Source organism: Mobula hypostoma, chromosome 5 (assembly GCF_963921235.1).
Source record: "Mobula hypostoma chromosome 5, sMobHyp1.1, whole genome shotgun sequence".
NCBI lineage: Eukaryota > Metazoa > Chordata > Chondrichthyes > Myliobatiformes > Myliobatidae > Mobula > Mobula hypostoma.
The window spans coordinates 35,042,783-35,066,296 of NC_086101.1; the positions used below are offsets into that span (position 1 = coordinate 35,042,783).

The following is a 23,514-nucleotide window of genomic DNA, read 5'->3' on the forward strand; positions in this document are numbered from 1 at the left end:
GTCCCCACAGTGAGCCAGAGCACTTTGCAGGGCCCACACCAAGGGCAAAGGCTGCCCCATTGCGAGTGCTCTCTATTGGATGAGACGTTCAACTGAAGCCCATGTACTCTGCCTGTTAACACATGGCAGCAATATTTCAATCTTGGAGGCGTTCCTCTCCTGCGTCCTGGGCCAATGGTCACCTACCACATATCGTCAAAAAATTATAATTTGGTCGCCATGACATTGCTGGGATCTTGCTTTGTATTAATAGCTGCAGTCTGATTGAAGTTACAACTCTGGCTGCACTTACAAAGCATTCCAGGACATCTCAAGTATGTGAGAGGCACAATAGAAATTCAGTTCTTTTTTCTACAATGTTGCTGCTGTACAACATCTTCTGCAATGGCAGCAACACTGTCACTCAGTGCTTACTCAGACACTTGCGGGCTGTGTTATGTAATTGTCCTGTTGTATCTTACTGCGTGGGTGGATTTAATCTATGTCACATTGCGTGGTCACCAGTCTTCAAACTCTTCTTCATGTGTAATGGGGAACCTACCATTCTCATTCTCTGATTTTACTTCAGATTTGCAGCATCTGCAGCTTGTTTAAAATTTTCCCAGACAATGTTTTTCAATGTCCACATCTGGTCTGGTTAAGTTATTCACCCACAGTAAAGGCACAGCCAGCCCAACTGTTAGCAAGTACTTAATCCCTTCAAACAGTGAGCCAGACCTGGTGAAATCTGCTGATCAATGTACAAAAGATAGCTGGCATCAGCACAGATCATGTTTATTAAATAAATAAAAAGGTTAAGGGACTGTAAAAGCTTTTATAGATATGTAAAAAGGAAAAGACTGGTAAAGACAAATGTAGGTCCCCTCCAGACAGAAACAGGTGAATTGATTATGGGGAGCAAGGACATGGCAGACCAATTGAATAATTACTTTGGTTTTGTCTTCACTAAGGAGGACATAAATAATCTTCCAGAAATAGTAGGGGACAGACGGTCCAGTGAGATGGAGGAACTGAGCGAAATACATGTTAGTAGGGAAGTGGTGTTAGGTAAATTGAAGGGATTGAAGGCAGATAAATCCCCAGGGCCAGATGGTCTGCATCCTAGAGTGCTTAAGGAAGTAGCCCAAGAAATAGTGGATGCATTAGTGATAATTTTTCAAAACTCGTTAGATTCTGGACTAGTTCCTGAGGATTGGAGGGTGGCTAATGTAACCCCACTTTTTAAAAAAGGAGGGAGAGAGAAACCGGGGAATTATAGACCGGTTAGCCTAACGTCGGTGGTGGGGAAACTGCTGGAGTCAGTTATCAAAGATGTGATAACAGCACATTTGGAAAGCGGTGAAATCATCGGACAAAGTCAGCATGGATTTGTGAAAGGAAAATCATGTCTGACGAATCTCATAGAATTTTTTGAGGAGGTAACGAGTAGAGTGGATAGGGGAGAACCAGTGGATGTGGTATATTTGGATTTTCAAAAGGCTTTTGACAAGGTCCCACACAGGAGATTAGTGTGCAAACTTAAAGCACACGGTATTGGGGGTAAGGTATTGATGTGGATGGAGAATTGGTTAGCAGACAGGAAGCAAAAAGTGGGAATAAACGGGACCTTTTCAGAATGGCAGGCGGTGACTAGTGGGGTACCGCAAGGCTCAGTGCTGGGACCCCAGTTGTTTACAATATATATTAATGACTTGGATGAGGGAATTAAATGCAGCATCTCCAAGTTTGCGGATGACACGAAGCTGGGTGGCAGTGTTAGCTGTGAGGAGGATGCTAAGAGGATGCAGAGTGACTTGGATAGGTTGGGTGAGTGGGCAAATTCATGGCAGATGCAATTTAATGTGGATAAATGTGAAGTTATCCACTTTGGTGGCAAATATAGGAAAACAGATTATTATCTGAATGGTGGCCGATTAGGAAAAGGGGAGGTGCAACGAGACCTGGCTGTCATTATACACCAGTCATTGAAAGTGGGCATGCAGGTACAGCAGGCGGTGAAAAAGGCGAATGGTATGTTGGCATTTATAGCGAGAGGATTCGAGTACAGGAGCAGGGAGGTACTACTGCAGTTGTACAAGGCCTTGGTGAGACCACACCTGGAGTATTGTGTGCAGTTTTGGTCCCTTAATCTGAGGAAAGACATCCTTGCCATAGAGGGAGTACAAAGAAGGTTCACCAGATTGATTCCTGGGATTGCAGGACTTTCGTATGAAGAAAGACTGGATGAACTGGGCTTGTACTCGTTGGAATTTAGAAGATTGAGGGGGGATCTGATTGAAGCGTATAAAATCCTAAAGGGATTGGAGAGGCTAGATGCAGGAAGATTGTTCCCGATGTTGGGGAAGTCCAGAATGAGGGGTCACAGTTTGAGGATAAAGGGGAAGCCTTTTAGGACCGAGATTAGGAAAAACTTCTTCACACAGAGAGTGGTGAATCTGTGGAATTCTCTGCCACAGGAAACAGTTGAGGCCAGTTCATTGGCTATATTTAAGAGGGAGTTAGATATGGCCCTTGTGGCTACGGGGATCAGGGGGTATGGAGGGAAGGCTGGGGCGGGGTTCTGAGTTGGATGATCAGCCATGATCATAATAAATGGCGGTGCAGGCTTGAAGGGCCGAATGGCCTACTCCTGCACCTATTTTCTATGTTTCTATGTTTCTAAATGTGTCTGATAAAAGTGGTACAATTGCAAATCAGTCTATGCTGCGCTAAGCTTCATTTCTATTCCCCATTTTCCTTCAGCCGTTCCCAACATAAAACCCCTCATCAACATTCCGAACACAAGCTGCCTCTAGAAAGAAGTCTCACTGAAGGGTCTTGGTTGTGTAACGCTCAGTTATATTGGCTCGTATTTGCCTAGGGGAAATCCCACCCAGCACCTGCCTCAACGCTTCCCACGGAGTCGGTTGCCGCCCGAATCAATCCCAAACATCAATCATCAGCCAGTACGTTTTACCAAGTACACTTTATAGATATTACTAAGTCTATGAAATTAATATAAATTCGATACAGAAAAGGAAATAAAGGGAAAAAAAAGAGGCGCCAGACTTACCAAAGTCCAAGTTCTTCGTGCGCAACAGTTGGAGCTCAATCCATTCCTGACGACCACCCGGATCCTGTTGACTCACGGCTCAGGACCACCCGAAGTGATCGACCGGAGCCTTTCCGCATGTCCGCCGTCCTCTCCGTCTCTCCTCCGTCTCCCTGTCTCTCCTCCGACTCCCCTTCTCTCCACCGTCCTCCCCGTCTCTCTACTGTCCTCCCCGTCTCTCCTCCGACTCCCCGCCAAAAACCCCGTCCACAGTCATATGAGACAGTGCTGTATCCGAAAACAAAACGATACGTGAACACCCATTGGCTAATAGCACCCTGCTATCTCTAATATCCCAAGCAAATGTCTAGCTGGAGACTTTCTCAGCATTTAACATAACAAAGAAGCATTCCCCAGTATAACATAACAAAGAAGCCATTTTAAATTTAACATACAAAAAAGAAAGACCCCGTACACTTGTAACACAGATGAAGGGCTGGAGATTGGCTTCAGATGGGAAGGGGGAGGGTGAGGTTGGGGAGAGAAACACCAGTGGGCCAGTGCCCCCATACCGAGGGCTTGCTCCCCTGCCCTGTTGCCCCTACCCAGCCCAGACTGCTGCCATCAGCAATCCCACACTCAGTCCTGAGGCAGTCCATTGCCAAGGCAACCTACTCAGGTATGGTATACAGGATTTTACTCAGTGCCAGAGAGAGGGAGGACTGGGCCGTCTGCACTTGGGCTCACCAATGCAGAGACATTAATAGCCATACAGCAGAGGTAGGTCTCCAGCTGACTTGTACCTCTGGACAAAGACTTCCTTTCCCTGTCCATCTGTGGCTGGTGTGCGATGGCCACTTTTCAGGCCAAGGTGGATTCTAATTCCAGATGGATACAAACTGCTCCTCCTGGGTGACTTTATTGCTGGATGTGATTTGGTATGTCATCAGAAACCTTGGCAAACTTTTATAGATGTGTGGTGGAAAGCGTGCTGACTGGCGGCATTATGGCCTGGTATGTGAACGCTAATGCCTTTGGAAAATCCTACAAAAAGGTAGCGGATTTGGCTCAGCATATCATGGGTAAAACCCTCCCAACTATTGAGCACATCTACATGAGACATTGAGGTAGAAAAGCAGCATCCATCATCAAAGATCCCCACTGTCCAGGCCATGCTCTTTTTTCATTGTTGCCATCAGGTAGAAGGTACAGGTGCCTCAGGACTCATATCACCAGGTTCAAGAACAGTTACTACCCCTCAACCATCAGGCTCTTGTACAAAAGGGGATAACTACACTCATTTTAAGACTCTTTTATCTTGTTATTTCATGCTTGTTATTTATTGCTAGTTATTTATATCTGCATTTACACAGTCTGTTGTCCATTGATCCTGTTCACAGTTACTGTTCTATAGATTTGCTAAGTATGCGCACAGAAAGAGAATCTCAGGGTTATATGTGGTGACATGTATGTACTCTGATAATAAATTTTACTTTGAACTTTGTAAGAATGCCGCAGGAAAGGTCAATTCCAACAGAGTCCTCCTCCTGTCAGAACCAACACTGTTGTTGTCCGAGGGACAAGTGCAGGGCATCTTGGCTGATCCAAGCACTGGCACCTCAATTCAGATTCACATTTACTTATTCAAGTTTCAAGATTATTTATTGTGATTTTTCAGTGCACAAAGTGTAAAGGAGAGCAAAACCATTTTACTCCATATCGGAGCAGCATTAAAAATACATAACAAGCATAAAGAACACAATAAAAAAACAAAAACAAAGACGCAATAAATAAAAATATAAAGCAATTCAAGTAACTGTTATAGACAGAATGTATACACATAAGTGACACTAAGTGATGTGAATGCAGTGTGGTGGTGGGAGGGTCAATAGGTGGAGGGGTTGATCAGCCTGACTGCTTGGGGAAGTAACTATGTTTGAGTCTAGTGGTCCTGGTGATGCTCTGTTGCCTCTTTCCTGATGGGAGTGGGACAAACAGTCCATAAGCAGGGTAGGTGCGAACTTTCATGATACTGCTGGCCTTTTTCCAGCACCTTTCTATATATATGTCCTTGATGGCGGGTAGGCTGGAGCCAGTGATGCATTGGGCAATTTTAACTACCCATTGCAGAGTCCTCTTGCCCACTGCGGTGCAGTTTCTGTACCACACTGCAGCATGTGCATGGAAATATACAGGGAAATGCATCATTTGCATTAGTCAACACACCTAATGATGTGCTGGGGGCAGTCTACAAGTGTCGCCACACATTCTGGACCGACACAGCATGCCCACGATGCTCAGCGGAGCAACATAGACCACAACGAAACAGAACTCAACAGGAAACGGAAACAAACAATGAAACAAGCCCCTTTCCTCCCTTCCACCCTCTTACACACAAGTACAGTCCTCCAGCTCCAGGACGGGCCTCCATGCCTCCAGCCTCCAGCCTCCAGGCTTTGACTTCTAAACTTCTGATCGTTCTTTGGGCTTTGATCTTCAGAATTGACCCTCGGACTGGCTGATGACAGGACTGTGAACTCCAGGCTCGAACTCTGGGCTCGCTGACTGACTGGCCCTCATGCCTCTGATCCCAGGACCCTCTGATGCTGTTGGATGTCCTTCATCATCTGTCCATGTTGCTGGAGTGGAGGTCCGGGCTCCAGATGTTCTTCATCGCACATCCACACTGCTGGACTTCACGTGCTGAGTGGAGGCCTGACCTCTAACTCCTTCACATCCTTGGACCTAAACCCTAATCTGACATCTAACTCCCCCACATCACCGTTCCTAACCCCTAACCTGACCTCTGACTCCCCTCTCTGTCCCCAAAATCATCCCTGTAAAACTTAACAAGAACAACTAAATCTAAGTCCCGATTTTAACGGAGACGATAGCTTGGTGCCATCTTGACCAGAATATCTGTAAGATTATTTCCACAAGTGTGAGTCCACACTGGCATCCACGTCACCAATGCCAGCTCAGATATGAACGGCAGCTGTACTGATCACAGCATGAATTAGGCTGCCATCTCTGTCCACCAGCCTCAAAACAACACGGAAATCAACATCAGAGGTACCTCCAAAGGCAGCACATAGACAACCTGTTAATGTCCAACAGGCAGGAGTTGGCTGTGTTTGTCAGGCCCAAAGGTCCACCATAACTAACACATATGAAGAGTCTCTGGTCTTCTCTACCAGGACAGGTTTGGTGAGAATGAACATGAGATCCAGGAGCTAATTAATCACAAACAAATGGCGTTCTTGGATTGGGAACTCCTCTGAGTCTTAAAAGGAAATGACACACTACAGGTGCCTGAAGGGCAAGGTTCAATGGGAAACCTGTGCCCTAAGGAACGCGGGATGAGTAGCAACAGGACAGGAAGTCCTTTGGTGCTGTTAAGGCAATCTAACGCCCAAAGGTCTACCTCATTAGGCCAAGAACAGAGACCCTTTGTTATGTGTGGCCAGTACTTCTCACATCCGCAATGTGTGGGCAGATCAGTTAACTGCTAAATTGCCCCTAATTTGTGGGTGAGGGGTGGAATCAGAAGGTGGTTGGAGGTAGTTGATGGGAATGTGGGGAGAATAAAAAATGGGAATGAGAATTAGAAATGACTCTGTGGCTTAGCAGAGCTCAAACATCATCTATAAGCTCACTGTTGTTGGTCAAATCTCAGAAGGTGATGAGGAGTCGTGCAGGAGTGAGGTAGGTCGGTTGAGTGGTGTCACGAGGTCAAGGAATTGATTGTGGACTTCAGGAAGGGGAAGGCGGGAGAACTCAGTCTTTATTGAGGGCTGAGCAGTTGAAGGGTTGAGCTGTGGAAAGGATGAGCAGCTTCTAGTCCTTTGGCCTGTCCTGGGCCCAACACGTGGATGAAGGCATGCCAACAGCTGTAATTCACTAGGAGTTCAAAGATGTCATCAAGGATTCTTCTGAATTTCTATAGGTGTACTGTAGAGAACTTCCTGACATCACCACCTGGTTTGGAGGTTCTGATGTGCAGGAGCGAAAGAGGCTGCAGATGGTTGTGGCCTCAGCCAGCTACATCATGGGCACAACCCTCCCCACTACCGAGGACGTCTTCAGGAAGCGGTGCCTGAAGAAGCTGCATCTTCCAGAAAGGAACCTCACCATCTGGGACAAACCCCCTTCTCATTACAGTACTACCATCAGCGAGGAGGTACAGGATCCTCAATGATTCAGAAACAGCCTCATCCCCTCTGCCATCAGATTTTGTGAGTAGTCCATGAACACCACCTCATTATTCCTTTACATCACACCATTTATTTTGAAATTTATGGTAATTTTATATCTTTGCACTGCACTGGTGCTGCAAAACAATAAATCTCACATAACCCAAGACAGTGTAATAAACCTGATTCTGATGCTGACTCTGGGATTCATGTAGGATCAGTGTAACTGGTTGTTTGATGGTCAGCACAGATTCAGTGGGCCAAAGGGCCATCTTCCGTGTGGTATCTCTCTACAGTAACAGAATCAGTACTCACCGGAACACTACTTCACTATTTGTGCTCTCTTGCACTATTTATTCAGTTTAATTTTTGTCTTATACAGTATATTACTGTAATCTATAGTATTTTCTATGTCTTGCACTGTACTGTTGCTGCAAAGAACAGGTTTCTTGATAAATGTCAGTGACAATAAACCTGTTTCTGATTCGGATTTATTTTGAAGAGCGTCCTTGGCTCCATTCCACAACAGACTATATAGTCCAGTCCCTACAACTCCTGACTGACAAGAAGTCGAAGACCACGTGCCATTTGAGAAACAACCATCCTCGGGAGTAAGTGGAATCCCTACTGATGTTCTAAAACTTGGCGGATGATTTGACTCATGTCTGGGAGAAGGAGAAATGCCTGAAGACTTTAAAGACTCCATAATTGTGACCATCTTAAATAAATCTGATTGTGGTAATGACAGAGGTACGTCCCAGAGGCAAAGTCATCGCTAGTGAGGATTCTGTGCTTCACAAGGCACTATGGATGTGGACTTCACCTTATCAGTACCAGGAGGAATGCAGGGACGGCAGCAACCACCATACATGTTCCATCTTGTCCTTTGATTCTGGCAAACAAAGGGACCACACATTACAACAGTGGCGTACACTGAACGCACAACACGTTGAACCTTGAAGTTGGTGGGCTACAGCAGCAGAAGACCATGAACATATACTCCTGTGGCCATGTTCTAAGGTACAGGAGGTACCTAATAAACTAATCAAGGTGTTTCACAAAGTCTCCATTGTGAGTCTGTTATATAACAGCCTACAAGACATGATCTTAACCAAAAGACTTAACTAGTTAACTTTTGTCAACTCCACTCCAGGAAGGAAGTCACCTGGCTTCTGACAGAGCTGCAGCCAGCTGATGCATTTCAGCATATCCAGAGGCTGGAGCTCCAGTGATTATCATCACATCAGAAACAGTATCGGGTTTAATATCACCGGTATATGTCGTGAAATTTGTTAACTTTGCGGTAGCAGTACAATGCGACACATGATAAATATAGGGAAAAATGAATTACAGTAAGCATATATATGCATATTAAATAGTTAAATTAAAATAAGCAGTGCAAATAAAAACAGAAATAGAACAAAAAGTAGTGAGGTGGTGTTCATGGGTTCAGTGTCCATTTAGAATTCAGTGTGACAGAGGGGAAGAAGCTGTTGCAGAATCGCTGAGTGTGTGACTTCAGGCTTCTGTACCTCCTTCCTGATGGTAACAATGAGAAGGGGGCATTCACTGAAACATTTAAGGAGGTAGTCCTCTCCCATCTACCCCACTGTACAATAATGATCCCCGAAAATAAATAACTCGAGCAAGACCCTGGAAAGCATTGGTAGCCACCTCTCAGTGAAAGTAGACATCAACAGTCATTACCATCGCCTTCAATGCATAGCACAGCTTTTGGCCTTCGGAGTGTTTGAAGGTCAAGACCTCAACAACCAGTACAAAGCTCATGGTTCACCAGCAGCATTGATCCTTGCCTCCTGTTTGCTTCAGACTCATGGACTACCCACAGCAGGCACCTCAAGGCACTGCAGAGATAGCAATAAACTCGAGAGATTCTGCAGATGCTGGAAATTTTGAGCAACAAACACAAAATGCTGGAGCAAGACAGGCAGCATCTATGGAGGGGAATAAACAGTTGATGTTTTGGGCTGAGACCTTTCATCAGGGAGGGGACAGAAGCCAGAACAGGAAGATGGGGGCGGGGAGGAGAACAAGGTGGCAGGAGATAGATGAAGCCAGGTGGGGGGGAAGGTGGATGGGTGGGGAGGGGTTAGATGGAAGAGTTAAAGGGCTGAAGCAGGAGTTTGATACCATAGGATAGTGGGCCATGTGAAAAAAGGAGGGAGGAGGGGAATCCGAGGGAGTTGGTGGCCAGGTGAGGAGGAGAAAGGGTGAGACAGGAACTAGAATGGGAAATGGAAAAAGATCAAAGTGGGGAGGGGGGAGAAATTACTGGAGATGAGGGAAATCTATGTTCATGCCATCAGGTTGGAGACTACTCAGATGGAATATGAGATGTTGTCTCTCCAGCCGAAGAGACAGCAATGCTGCCTCTGTAAAATTCTCCCAACCTCCAGGCAGGAGAAGCAGTGTTCTCACCAGGAGAACATGCCAATTAATTATGCCTCAGTCACATTCAACCATCTCCCCTTGGGCAAATAGTATCGTTCACAGTGCCAACTCAAGGCACTTCACTCCGAGCTCAGTCGCAGCACGAGATAGCCAATTGCACAGAGTGAATGATCCTGTATGTCCTTGGAAAATACAACTTTCACACCAACAAGTGGATTTCCCTAGACATGGAAGAAGAAGAATTTCAGACAGGACTGAGAGACATGCACCCATTTGTTACACACTGAACACCAGATTGGAGAGGGCAGGAGTGCGTCAGCTCCCAAACTACCCTCCTTCAGATACAAGCCTTGTCCCACTATGGCAGAATCTCCGGGATGATCAGTCCCCTGAGAACCCGAGATGAAGCCAATCATCCTCCATCTGGAGCAGCGGTTCCCAACCAGGGGCCCACAAACCCCTCGGTTAATGGTAGGGGTCTATAGCATTAAAAAGGGTGGCAACCCCTGATCTGGCGAGTGACTAATGAGAAGGTGAAACCCTGATACTGTGATGTGCCTGTATTATTGATATTTTTCTGCACTCTGAAGATTCTCCACTTTACTAAACAGCTCTGCCTTTCAGATTGTCACAACCTTTCTCTCAGCTGCAAAGAAAATAACCTCAGATATCACAAAAAAAATGTAGGCAGAATATAGAAATAGATTTTTAATTCCATCCCTAATCTGCCTCATTTCATGTGCACCCTTGAGTGTATCACATTGTGGAAACCAACAAATGAAATTTCGGGCAGCATAGTAACATGGTGGTTAGCAAAATGCTATTACAACACCAGCAATCTAGGTTCAACTCCGCTGATGTCTGTAAGGAGTTTGTACATTCTCCCTGTGACCACATGGGTTTCCTCTGACAGCTCCGGTTTCCTCACACATCCCATCGTCGCATGGGCATAATTGTGCTGTTGGACCAGAAGAGCCTGTTGCCACGGTGAATCACTAAATAACAAAAATAAAATTGCAAAAAAATCCCAATTTAGGCATATAGGCCTGAAGATTGTTGTCAATATAATGGTGCCCAGTTCTGATCTCATGTGAATGCATCACCTAAGTTTGTCACTCAGTTGCTAGTCTCTCCAAAAGAGTGGTTCTTGGCAGCTTGGGTCACTGGTGAAATGAATGAACTGGGTTATTCCTGAGTCAGATGTGATGATGAAATTACATGCTACACAAAGTGAAGTCATTTCAGTCAAGTGTCCTTTCATTAGGATGAAGTGTTAAACACCCTCTTACATTGAAAATTAACCGGTAAAATATAAAATATGAAGCATTTAGGTGTTAATTGCTTTTGGAGATTTTTAATAACATTGATTTTTGCAATCTCTAAATGTATCGAACCCTCTGTTTTCTTTACTTTTCCTTCACTAGCTGACTTCACGTTGAACTCCAACCTGCATGGCCTGGTTTAGACTCTTTGCTGTGCACTCATTTTAACTTCCTTTTTTACATAGAGGTACAACAAGCTTCATCAGCTGGCAGCAACCTATTTAACCCTAGCCAAATCAAAAGGCAATTTACCTTGACCGATTAACCTACTAACTGGTACATTTTTGTGGGAGGAAACTGGAGCACCCAGAGGAAACTCACACGCTCACGGGGAGAATGGACAAACTCTTTACAGATGGCACCAGAATTGAACTTGAACTCTGGAATGCCTTGAGCTGTAATACTGCTACACTACAGTGCATCCTACCACAGTAAATGAAACTAATAATTCCTTTGGTTGTTTAAGAAGTTATGTAAGTTGATAGGATTAATAAGGCGTATGGTGTGTTGTCCTTCATTAGTCAGGGGATTGAGATCAGGAGCTGCAAGGTAATATTATAGCTCTATAAAACCCTGGTTAGACCACACTTGGAATACTGTGTTCAGTTCTGGTTGCCTCATTTTAGGAAAGATGTGGAAGCTTTAAAGAGGATGCAAAGGAAACTTACCAGGATGATGCCTGAACAAGAGAGCATGTCTTAATAAGGTGTTGAGCAAGCCAGGGATTTTCTCTTCGAAGTGAAGGAGGATGAGAGGTGTACAAGATGAGAAGAGGCATAGATTGAGTGGATGGCTAGAGAATTTTTTTCTCCAGGGCAGAAATGGCTAATACAATGGGGCATAATTTTAAGATGATCAGAGGAAAGTATGGGGGGGGGGGAATGTCAGAGATAAGTTTTTTTACATGGAGAATTACAGGTGTATGGAATGCCTGACAGGATGGCAGTAGAGGTAGATATATTTGGGGCAATTAAGAAACTCTTAGATAGGCACATGGATGATAGAAAAATAGAGAGCTACGTTGGAGGGAAGGGTAAGATTTGCAGAAGGGCCTATACAGTGCTATAATGTTTTTTGTTCTAAGTTGCTATGGAATTTGGGTTCTGTGCTCCTTCTATTTCACTTGAAACTATAAACTGGGCCAGCGAATGATGCATCATGTTCATTTATATTCCTGGACCTTTAGCTTAAAACCTACACGTTTAGTTGCAAGTGCCAAGAAGCATTTCACAGGAGATGCTTGAATGAACCTTGTGTTCAAATGTGGGCATTGTGTTTTAAGCCAATGACTCTGAAAGTCCAGGAAATTTTCCAGGGATCTGGGCTTCACTTAAGCAGAGAGAGTGAAGGCGCCTTTTTCTTCTGTTCCCTCTTTGAGAGGTACAACTTCCCCATCAAGCCAAGTGACCAATCCAAATGCATAGTCAGGGTGGCAGAGATGAGAGACCCTTCCTTGTGGCAAACTGCCTTCAGTAACCACACAATTCATTGTTTTCTGTAACTGTCTGAAATAGCTTTGCTTGTTCTAGTTTTGTCATCCCATGACTGGGGCCATCCAAGGGGGAACTTGGAATGGATCTTATTGCTGGGTCTGGAGTTAGAGGACAAAGCTGGGCATAGAGGGGAGGGGAGATTTCATGGAGATGTTCAAGGTGACGTAGATAGAGGGTACACTGGTTTATTGTGGCAGAAGGGTCAAAGAACAGGGCATACAGCTTTAATGTGAGTGGCAGCAGAACCCAAGAGGGCAAGGGTGTTTTGTGCAGTGAGCTCTTGAGATCTTAAATGTTCCTCCTGATTAGCACATTCAAAGAGAAATGGAGGAAGACTGGGTATATTTGTGGGGAGGATGAACTGGCTGGCTACTCTCAGTATTGGCTGAGCGTTTTCAAGCAATGCTGTGAGATTGTGTTTCCACAGCTCCCAGGTGTAGGTCAGAAGAAATGGTGACATATGGTGGAGAAGCATTTCTCCCGAAGCTGCTGGGAGAACTTGCCTCTGCCTTACCAAAGATCTTCAGCCTTTGCTTACCATCAGAACAGTGCAAAGCAGGAAAAGGTACTTTGGACCATTATGTTTGTGCCAAACACAATGCCAAGTTAAATTAACTCTTCTGCCTGCACATAATCCATATCCCTCCATTCATGTGCCTCTTGATTGTATTGCCTCCTGGCAGCTCATTCCAGGCACCCATACTTTATAAAAACACCTGCTATTCACACCTCCATTAAACTTTCCTCCTCTCTCCTCAAAAACACACATTCTCTAATGTTTGACAGTCCTACCTGGGAAAAAGAGTCTGTCCACCTTATCTATGCACCTTAAAATTCCTTTTTAAAATATAAATGTCCATCGGTAATAAAAAATGAACGAATGCCAACACTCCTCACCTGCCTGGCCTGCTGCGTTCACCAGCAACTTTTACGTGTGTTACTCCTCACCTGTCCCTAGTTTCAAGAGATGCTGATGAGGAGCCAACTTCCTAAAGCAAAACGTTTCCTTGGATCATTTTTGGTAGAGGGATGAGTTCATGGGACCACCCCAGGGGAGAGGTTGCATGGGTGGGCTGGAGTTACACACAGACCGGAGTGGGTCAAGTTCCTCTCAGAGAGGCACTGGTGAACTGGACTTCCACATTTCTACAGATGCATAGTGGAGAGACCGGTTACATTGCAGCCCGGTGTAGAGCTTCTAGTGCACATGATCGCAAAAGGCTGCAGGAGGCTGTAGACTCAAGCCAGCTCCATCATGGGCACAACCCTCTCCACCATCTAGGACATCTTCGAGATGCAGTGCCTCAAGGAGGCGGCATCAATCACTACTGACCTACCCCTCCAGGTCAAGCCCTCTTCTTGTTATTACTATTGAGGAGGAGGTGGTTCAGGAGCCTGTAGACCCACACTCAATGATTTAAGGACAGCTTTTCCTTCTCTGCCATTGGATTTTGGAACTACCTCATTAGTCCTGTTTATTTTGCACTATTTATTTTGCAATTTATAGTAAGTTTATGTCTTTGAACTTCACTGCTGCTGCAGAACAACAGATGTCATGTGACATAAGGCAATGATAATAAGTCTGATTCTGATTCAATAACCTGATAGTTTAATACTCAGTTTACCCCGCTACCACGGAACGATTGGAGCTGTCAACTGTGTGACGTTTGTTGATTGATTGATAGCAGAGTGGGTGCCAGATCCCAGCCAACTGCACTGTTCCGGCCTGGTCAATGTACCATCTTCCGCATGCTTGGGTGCAGTCCCATGCCCCTGGAGCTTGTGTGCCCCGGGTTTGCAGAAACTCCCATAAAGCAGAGTGAGGGGATGGAGTTGGGTCTCTGTGGATCACACAGTGGGCCACCATAGCTGGGGCAAGGTCCCAGGTGAGGGAAAAGGCAGCCTGAGTCATAACTTCTATCCTCAGTGTTCCATTCCCTTCTCTCCTTCTACAGCTTTGGGCCTACAGTCTGTCACCCCAGCCCCACGCACCCTCACTCTGGGCATCCCCTTGGAGGGGTGAGAGGACAGGTATACCTGCTGAGGGCATATGGAGGCTTTTTGGTCTCTCCCTACAGGTTCCCACACCATTGCATGAAGGCAGAGCTTGTAGTGGGCTCACTCTCACTCTGTCCTTCCCTTCCTGGCCTCTCCATCCCTTCCTCCCATGCACTGCCCTTCCCCTTTTCTTCTCTCCCTCTCTCCTTTCTTTCATTCCTCACCCCACCCTGCCTCATTCTGTTTCCATCCATCCTTCTCTCTCTCTCCACTTCCTCCTTCTCCTTCGCTACCTCCATTACCACCCTCCCTCTAACCTCTGCAGTATCACCAGCAAAACTTGCTTCTCTCTTTCACCATGCTCCCTCATTCTTTCCCTCCCTTCTTCCCTGCTTTACCTATCCTACTACTCCCCCTCTCCTTTTCTACCTCTTTCTGTCTCCCTCTCTCCTGGTCCCTCACACAGCTTCCCCTCTTTCCCTAACATCCTCCCACCCCATCTCTAACTTATTTTCACCTTCTCTCCCTCCCTCCTACCACAGTCTCTCACTCCTTCCTACTACCTTCTTCTCACCTTCCCCTCACTCTCCCCATCATTCCTCCTTCCCTCTGCCACTCTTCCTTCTTGGCCATTCTCCTCTTCCCTTCCTATCCCTCACCGTCTCCCTAACCCTCATCCTCTCCCTACCCTCAGCCTCTCCCCTTTCTCCTTTCCCCTGTCTCCCCCTCTCCATCCCTTTTCCCCCTCATTTCAATTTCTCCCTCCCTATCAATGTCTCCCATCTCCCAATTACTTCCCTTTTCCACTCCCCGCCACTTCCTTCCCTTCTTTTCATTTGTTCCTTCCCTCCTTCCTTTTTCTCCCCAACCTTCTTCCCTCATTCCTTCCTCCTCTCCCTCCCACTCCCTTTCCTCCTACATTTCCACTCTTTTTCCTTCCCTCATTCCTTCCTTCTCTCCCTCCTTCCCTCTTTCCTGTCTTCACACCCTCCCTTCCTCCTTTCTTTCCCTCCATCCCTATTTCCTTTCTTTCTTCCCTTCCTTCTTTGTTCTTTCCCTCCTTGCCTTCCCCTTTCTTTCCTTCCTTTCCTCCCTCTCCCCTTTTCTTCCTTCTCTTCCCGTTTCATCCCTCCTTCCTTCCTTCTTTCCCTTCCTCTCATACTCTTTCCTTCCTTCTCTTCCTCCCTCCCCTTCCTCCTTCTTTCCTCTCTTACACCCCTCTTTCCTTCCTTCTTTCCCTCCCTCTCACCTTCTTTCCTTCATTCTTTCTTTTCCTCCCTTCCCTCCCTCTTTCAATACTTGCGTCCTTTCCTCCCTCACTTTCCTTCCTACCCTTCTTTCCTTCCCTCCTTCTTTCTGTCCTTCCTTCTTTTCCTCCCTCTCTCCCTTTCCTTCCTTCACACCCTCTCTCCCTCTTTCCCTTCTTCCTTCCCACTCTCTTTCAAATCGTCCTTCCTTCTTTCCTTCCTACTCTCTCTCCCTCTTTCAAAACTTCCTTCTTTCCCTCCCTCCCTCTTTCAATACTTCCTTCTTTTCTCTTTCAATACTTTATTCCTTCCCTCCCTCCCTCGTTCAATACTTCCTTCTTTTCTCTTTCAATACTTTATTCCTTCCCTCCCTCCCTCGTTCCTTCCTTCCTTCTCTCCCTCACTTCCTCTTTCAATACTTCCATCTTTCCCTCCCTCCCTCCTCTTCGGCGTCCGGCCAGCGTCCGGACCAGTGCAGACACACATATACACACGGGCGGGCTCCAGTTCCTCTCCGCATTCCCGTTAAGTCACCGTAGCGGCTTGGCCCGGGCGGGGTCCCGGTTCCCACCGGCATGTTAGTACCCCACAATCCCGGGCTCCCGCCCCCCTCCCGGCGGAAGAAGCATATTTAACCCCCACCCCCTCCCACCCTGCTTCCACAGCCCGGGACGGCTGGGTGCACATCTGGACGAATGGAATCTGCCCACCTCTAGCTCCAACAGATGTTCTGACGTTGCGCCCATCCTCTCCGTCCGCCACTGCTTGGCCCCTCGGGGGGCGAGCTCGCTGCTGATCCCCCCGTTAATTGTGTGTTGGAAGGGGGGCGGGTGTCCTTTCTAACACACCGTCCCCCTGCCTCCCAGGACACCTTGCGTTGGAGCAGGGAGCCGGGCGGACGCTGGCATCCCCAGCGCTTCTCCATCATCCATCGTCTGTATCCAGAACTCAGGCAAACAATCACGTGAGGGAGAGTGGGAGACCGGAATATAATTTTCTATGCGAAATTTCGTGTGGCTGGCCAGACACCCGGCTCCGGCTACATTATGTAACCGGCAGGATCTGCTTTTCACGGTGTCTCAGCTGTTGGATTGTCCGCCACCCAAATCAATGTGGTTTCTTTGGAATATTTTTAGCAAAGGAACGCATATGCTGCAGTGTCTTTGTGGGAAGAGTTTCAAGAGAAGCAAGACTCCGGTTGGTGAGCATCTGCCCGTTTCCCGGGGCTGAATCCGAGCCCCTCGCTTCTGCCCCTGGCCACACGCTCGGTTCTCTGCTGGCTACCGTTTTGCTGTGAATTGTGTGTGTGTGTGTGTTTGAGGGGATACATTTTGGGGATGTGTTGGTTCCGGCTGCTGGAGCTACAGCTGCCTCTGACGTTAGCACTGCGGTGTAGTCGATCACTGGCGTTTCCCTTGGCGTCCTGACACCGGAGCGGCGTCGGAGGAGCCGCCGCCGCCGCCGCCACTCCGGCGCACGGAGTTGGAGAGGGGGCCGGGCCGCCGGCGTGCGCAGTATGGTGCAGGAGTCTCTCGCCTTGCCGACCGTGTCCCCTCTCCCCCTCAACCCCGGAGCGAACAGCCCTGACAATGGCCACCTTCTCACCGCCAGCCCGGTCGGGGCAGGTCCAGAGCCCAGCGGCCGCCGGCATTGGGGCCGAATCCCACCCCGGGTCCCCCTTTACTGAGACGGCGTTCAGTACTGGCAGGGACCGGGGGTCTTAGGGAGGGACTCTGCCTCTCCGATTTCCCGTAAAGTTTTGAAACTCTTGGAAAGGTCGAGTCAGATTGTCGTGCCTGTGTTTGCGTGTGTGTCGGTACGGGGGGAGCTCCCTGCTAAGTGCTGTGATCAATACTAATAATTGGCTGTTGTTTGCCTTACACTCGAACATATCAAGCCGCACTTTATTAGTGGGTACTTATGGCTGTCATTACGTTAAACGCACCGATACAATCGAAGCCGATCTGAAGACTCTTTATTTTCCCGTTAACTATGTCGGGGAGTTAGGACGGGATGATCCCGGGTGATGTTCCTTCTCGTATTCTGGTACTCCTTGGTCATGTCTAAGGGGTCACGAATTTATCACTTGAAAGAACAGTTTAGGATCGAGTACAAAGGACAAACCGTTGCGGATATCTGTGACTTTTTTTTAAAAATATCAGAATCTTGTTCAATTACATAAACTTTACAAGCACCCCAGAGGAAGAGAGTCACCGGGATTTCGTGCAGGTGTAGTTCGTAGTTCATCGCAGGCACTCTCTCCATGTTAAAGCTAGTAGGGGCTGCAGTTAGGAGTATTTAGCGAATCTCCTGTTAAAGGCAGTGTCTTGCTGAAACTCCCCGCCGATGAGGTGACAGCTCCTGAATCCTTTTGTATATCAAAGCTTAGTATTGCGCGGGACCTCTGAATGTGCATGTGTTTCCTCTCTAGTTACACTTCCTTGCATCTTTGCATAGTCCTCAACACACACCGTTATGTTGCAAAACTTCATCAACGAGGTTGAATTTGGGGGAGGGGGGAGGTTTGACGGAAGGTCCCGGGGCGCCGCCGTTCTTCCCTCATCGAGCACCAGTGACGAGGGCGGGAGGGAGGAGGGGGTGGCAGTGGTTACAAACATCAGTTTTCCCCGACTAAAGACTTCCGTCAGCCGTGTCCAAGACACGCAGATATGATATGCCCGCCCCACTTCGGGCTCGGTTTGTGTTACGTGTCTGATTAATCACTTGTACACGTCCACCGAATGCTTATAATTTCTAAGCCCCCCCCCCACCATCCAACGATTCGTGCATTGGTTGAATTGCAAATACCAAAAGCTATTGTGAAGCCCCCTCCCGCTGCGCCCCGATCACGGTGCATCGAAATAAACATTTTTGGAAGTTTACCCGGCGATGTTTCACGCCGCCTGGCCGCTCGTCCCTCTAACGCGTTCCCAACAAAGGGGAAGGGAACGAATCTATAAATCAGCCGAGGCGCCCGCGGCGCAGCAGAGCTGGGGCCCGGGTAACACCGCATTACATTGATTTATTTAGATCTCTGCAAATAAGCTTTCAGTCCATCTAAGATTGCGGCTGTACGTACAGCATACGGCCGATGTACGCAGACTCGGGTTTCAGTTCGTTTCCATGGACGTAATGTTTGGAGTGATGTGTGTATATAAAACTATTCCCATGGTCCATATATGGAGAGCACGTAACGCGTGGTACATGTGTAGAGGTGGTTGTGGGCAGAACATGCGTCTCGCCGCCTCTGCTCGCCAGTAATCAATGGGCTGCGACAATATTACGGCACCGGTATATTTCAGGGGAGCTGCACAGAAGGGAGGGGGTGGGGGAGATGGAGATGGCGCGGTTCCGTGCGCTAAGGCAGTGTGCACATACCACTGCGTGTGTTTTCACAAGTTGTGCAGTATCGTGTATGTGGGTGCGCACACACGAGCAAGCACACACACACTGTGTATACACACACACACAACGATTGCTAATACTGCTTGCTGTGTAGTAGTTACACGCGGTACCGCATGCCGCGTTCCGGGAACCGCTCCTCTCTGCATTCAGCCGCGGCCACCGTTCGCCCCGGAGGGCCTGCCACCCCCACGGATGGCGTGGGTGGTGCTCCAGGGCAAACTGAAATGTCTAAAGACGCAGTGCACAGTGCAGAGCGTTCGCCGCTCGGTGCCGGCCTTGCCCCGGTCCAGCCTCTGTTCTTCTGCACACTCTCAGGCGTTCGACTCCTGGGGACGGGCAGGAGGGTGGCCCCTATGGAACACTTCTGTTGGCCGGGAAGTCAACCACTGGGGGTCTCCGGTGCCGAGTTAGTATGGAACACCTTCCCAGTGTTAATCTTGTCAGAAACTCTCCGAGCCAAGCCCCGACAGTGCCCAAATCGGAGATCTAATCATACGACATATGCCTGGCTGCCGATCGTGTTGACATTACTGCTGTACCTGACCGCCGTTCCCTCCCTTACGCCCGCCTCTCCTTCCCATCAACGCACTGCCATTCCCACGTGGAATACATTCCAGCCCTCCCCTACTTACTTTCTGGGTAAAGACAATTCCTCGAAATTCTCCATTTGCTTTGCGTTGTACAGGTTTGCGTGACCTGGCGCTCAAAACATTTATTAAATGCAAAGATTTCAATCGGATCAATCCACAGCCGTCCGTTCCCAAGAGAAATAGGCCAACCTCTTCTCATTTTAGATACGAAGACTGATGTTTTTTTCTGTTTGCGCTCCCTCCGGAGTCCCATTAATACCTTCATAATTCAACAAGCAGAACCAACCACTCTCCTCCAGATTCAATACAAGTTTCGCACCATTTCCTTACGTCTACATTCTAAGGTGTTAGGAATATAGCTGGTATTTAGTTTGCCTGGTATCCACGTTCTCTGTCGCCTGGTTACCGGACCGCGCATGTGTGCGGCTCTTCTCGCCCCTCGTTGCTCCAGCCTGCTTGGATTCACACTGTCAGTGAACTCCTCGTTCTCTTCGTTCCCCGCTACCACTAACTTTTGCAATGTCTTTTGCAATAACTTTCGTCCGTCTTGCTACTGACCGCCTCCCACTTCCGCACCCCTTGCTAAGTTTAGCTCTATTTACGAATTTTAAAGATGTTTAAAATTAATTCATTAATATGAATTGTGATCGATAGTGAAGCAGACTGAGGTTCTGTGAATCGATACTCAGTCCGAATCGTTACTTCCCTGGCCCCCGCTTTCCCTATTGAAATCAACTACTCGCGTATTCCCCTCGGTGTAAACTGGCTTCATGTTCTGCAATCTCTACATCTATTACACTAACTACACGGCGAATCTCCGGATCTGTTTCTGTTCGGGCGAGATTTTCCCTTTTTGGAACCCATTCTGACTATCCCTGGTTCTGTTTTTGGCTTCTAGATGGGTTTCTATTTTATTCTTGAGTGAAAATTGTTTATCTTGTGACTGACCGGATTCTGGACATGTTATTTCTGTCTCCCTAAAAGTGTTCTTCCAACTCTCCATGAGCTGCAGCTTTTCCTAAAGTAGTGTTAACCACGTAAGAGTAGCTCAGCTACCTTTGTAGAGGTTAGGGTTAACCTTAGACGTTAGATGCTGTCCGACCTGCCTAACTTTAGGGTTAAATCAAGGTTGTCGGGGGTTGCCTATTGGTGCGGCTCGAAGGGACTATTCCACGCTGTAGCTGTAAATAACTAAATACACGTGGGAACTACGATCAATCGGGACCAGAGGTCTTGACTTTCTCTTGAGTTTGGTCGCAAACAAGAGAAAATCTGCAGGTGCTGGAAATCCAGGCACCACACACCAAGTGCTGGAGGATCTCAGCAGGCTAGGCAGAGGCCTTTCATCAGGACCTGAGTTTGGTCGTCCCTTCACCATTCCGAAATTTGCTGCTGGTAACATCCGGTGTTGTGATCACCCACGGTAGCACGGCGCTTAGTGCGACGCCAATACGGCTCGCGGCGGCGGAGTTGGGGGCTCAATTCCGGCATCCTCTGTAAGGAATTCGTGCGTCCTCCCCGCGGACATGTGGGTTTCGTCCCACAGTCCAAAGAATTACCAGTTAGTAGGTTAATAGGTCATTGTAAGTTGGCCTTTGATTAGGCTAGGCTGAAATACAGGGTAGGAGGGTTGCCGGGCGAAGCGCGCTGTATGTTTTAAAAAAAGACGTTGCCGCATAGTCAGATTTCTGCCACGCTATTGTCGCCCGTGCATTTATTTTCTTGTTAATGTGGATAATTAACTATTCCCATCTCAATGCTGATCCATGCCTAGCGAGCATTTTTACTTACCTTGACAATTCCACAGTTGTCCCTTGGTGTGATCCTATCCCATTCTTCCCCCGTACGGATTCTGCGACCCGTTCCATACTCTACTCTATGCTTCGATGAGTTTCCGATTTCTACCTCAGCCACGTTGCTGGAACTCACTCGCGTCCATTCTTTCCAGCACCAACCCTCCCCTGATCAAATCAGCCCTTCCTAACTTGCCCCAGATCTTGCTGTCAAACTTTTCATACTTGTTTAAGATTACTTCATGAACCTACTCCCTTTCCCGTTTTCTGTATATTACTTTCTACAAATTGTGTCTCATGGTCCCGGGTTTCTCATTTAGTCGAGAAAGTGCGGGAACAGGCCCTCCGGCCACAAAGATGTGCCGAACCAACTAAATTAGTAATCAAATGGAATTCACTCGCGTTCATTCTATCCAGCACTAATCCCCTCTGCCTCCAGTATCTATTTCCCTCAATCTAAACATCTCTTGATAGTCCCTAATGTATCCGCCTGCACTACCACTCCCCAGGCAGCACCCACTACTGGATGGGTCTGTTCTTATTTCTCAGTTGATTCACTCCTGGACTCTTTGAGTGCTCCCCTTTGTTCTTGCACATCATCAGTTACCAATATAATTTCTTTTGCTTTTCACACTTTTTTTCTTCTCGGCCGTTCTCCAGTCCATTGCCTCGGTCTTTGTCACATGTTTGCTCGCCCGGAGGATGTAATTCTTGATGAGGCGATACTGCTTACCTACAGAGATTTAATTGTCTTTAGTATTGATTTTTCCCTTTCCCGGTAGAGCTTTCATTCTTTGATGAAACAAAAATGCAGAAAATACTCAGTGGTCAGGTAAGATCATGCAAGTGTTTTAGGATGCAGACTTTTCACTGGAACCCGGCGCAGGGTCATAGACCTGAAATGTACTCTCTTCAGAGTTGCTTTCTGACCTGCTGAGAATTTCCTGCATTTTAATTTTTAATTTCAAATCTCCAGCATGTGTTTTAATTGTGCTTTTGGACTTTCCTTCTCCACCACCAGTAGGGATCTTAGGCACCCAACAGCAGCTCTATCATGATGTCATCAATGGGCTGAGCAGCCAATTAGGGTGAAGAGTTCATATAGGTCACACAGCACAGTTTAAAATTAACTTTTCACTTGCTTTCTGGAAACTAAGATTAATATTTAGACAAATGCATAAAACAGGGAACAATTTTATACTGTACCACAAACTAGTAAAGAACCTTTTTTAAAACTCTGGACTCTTTGGCATGCAGTTGAAAGAATCTGCAAAAGGTCGTAAAGATTGTTTAGGAGTATTCATGATAACACAGCATTGTTAAAGCTTGGTTATATTTTTTCAGCAAGGTTCAAGGTGTTCAATGGTCCTTGCAACAACAAAAGTGGAGAACACTGCTCACATCAGGTTATTCAACATGTTTTTGTTTCATCCATGTCAGAGACCATTTGCAGGGGTTGGGTCCTTGCAAGTGGCTTCTAGTGAAAGTCCATGTTTGGCACTGCATGCACAGACTCCAAATCATACTGCACACTCCACACAGTGAGGACAGCAAGCACTGAGAGTTTTGCTGTGGAAGCAATTGGAGATTCACACCTCTCTTTAATTGTATTATATTAAGACTGCTATAAGCTAGCTGCTCCCCTCATTTGCTGTGCTTAGCTGCTCCGCCTCACTTCTCCAGATCCAAGAATAAGTCTTTTTTAATGTGTTGTATAGATATGGTGTCATTAAGGAGCCCCTGTGCATACTGCAGATGTCCATTCCCTTATCCCTTCACCTACCTCTTATGGCCACCTAGCTTGGGAATAATCCCGCAAAAATCGTCTTTTTGTTGTTGATCATTTCCTAAATTTGTTTATATATTCCTTCCGCCCCTTCTCTTCCACCTGTGTGTGGAGGTTGATCCTTTATTATCCTCCGGCTGTATTTCCATCCATGTGGATTCTGTTTCTGATGTGGCTTTTTATACTGCTATTGCTACCATAAGGCCAAAAGATTATAAGACATTGAAGCAGAGGGAGGCTATTA

General features: G+C 47.0%; 1 protein-coding gene across 2 annotated transcripts in view; it reads left to right on the forward strand.

The window, feature by feature from the left end:
• fgf14 (fibroblast growth factor 14) overlaps positions 1–23,514 on the forward strand; it is a 541,877-nt gene that overhangs the window by 26,861 nt on the left and 491,502 nt on the right. The window contains exon 1 of one of the 2 annotated variants that reach the window (XM_063048370.1): positions 16,517–16,897. The exons of the other annotated variant lie outside the window; for it this stretch is intronic. Within the exon in view, the coding sequence (XP_062904440.1) occupies positions 16,696–16,897 (202 nt within the window). The 5' untranslated portion in view covers positions 16,517–16,695. Of the gene's footprint in view, positions 1–16,516; positions 16,898–23,514 lie in introns of those variants that run through there. 2 annotated transcript variants of the gene reach the window in all.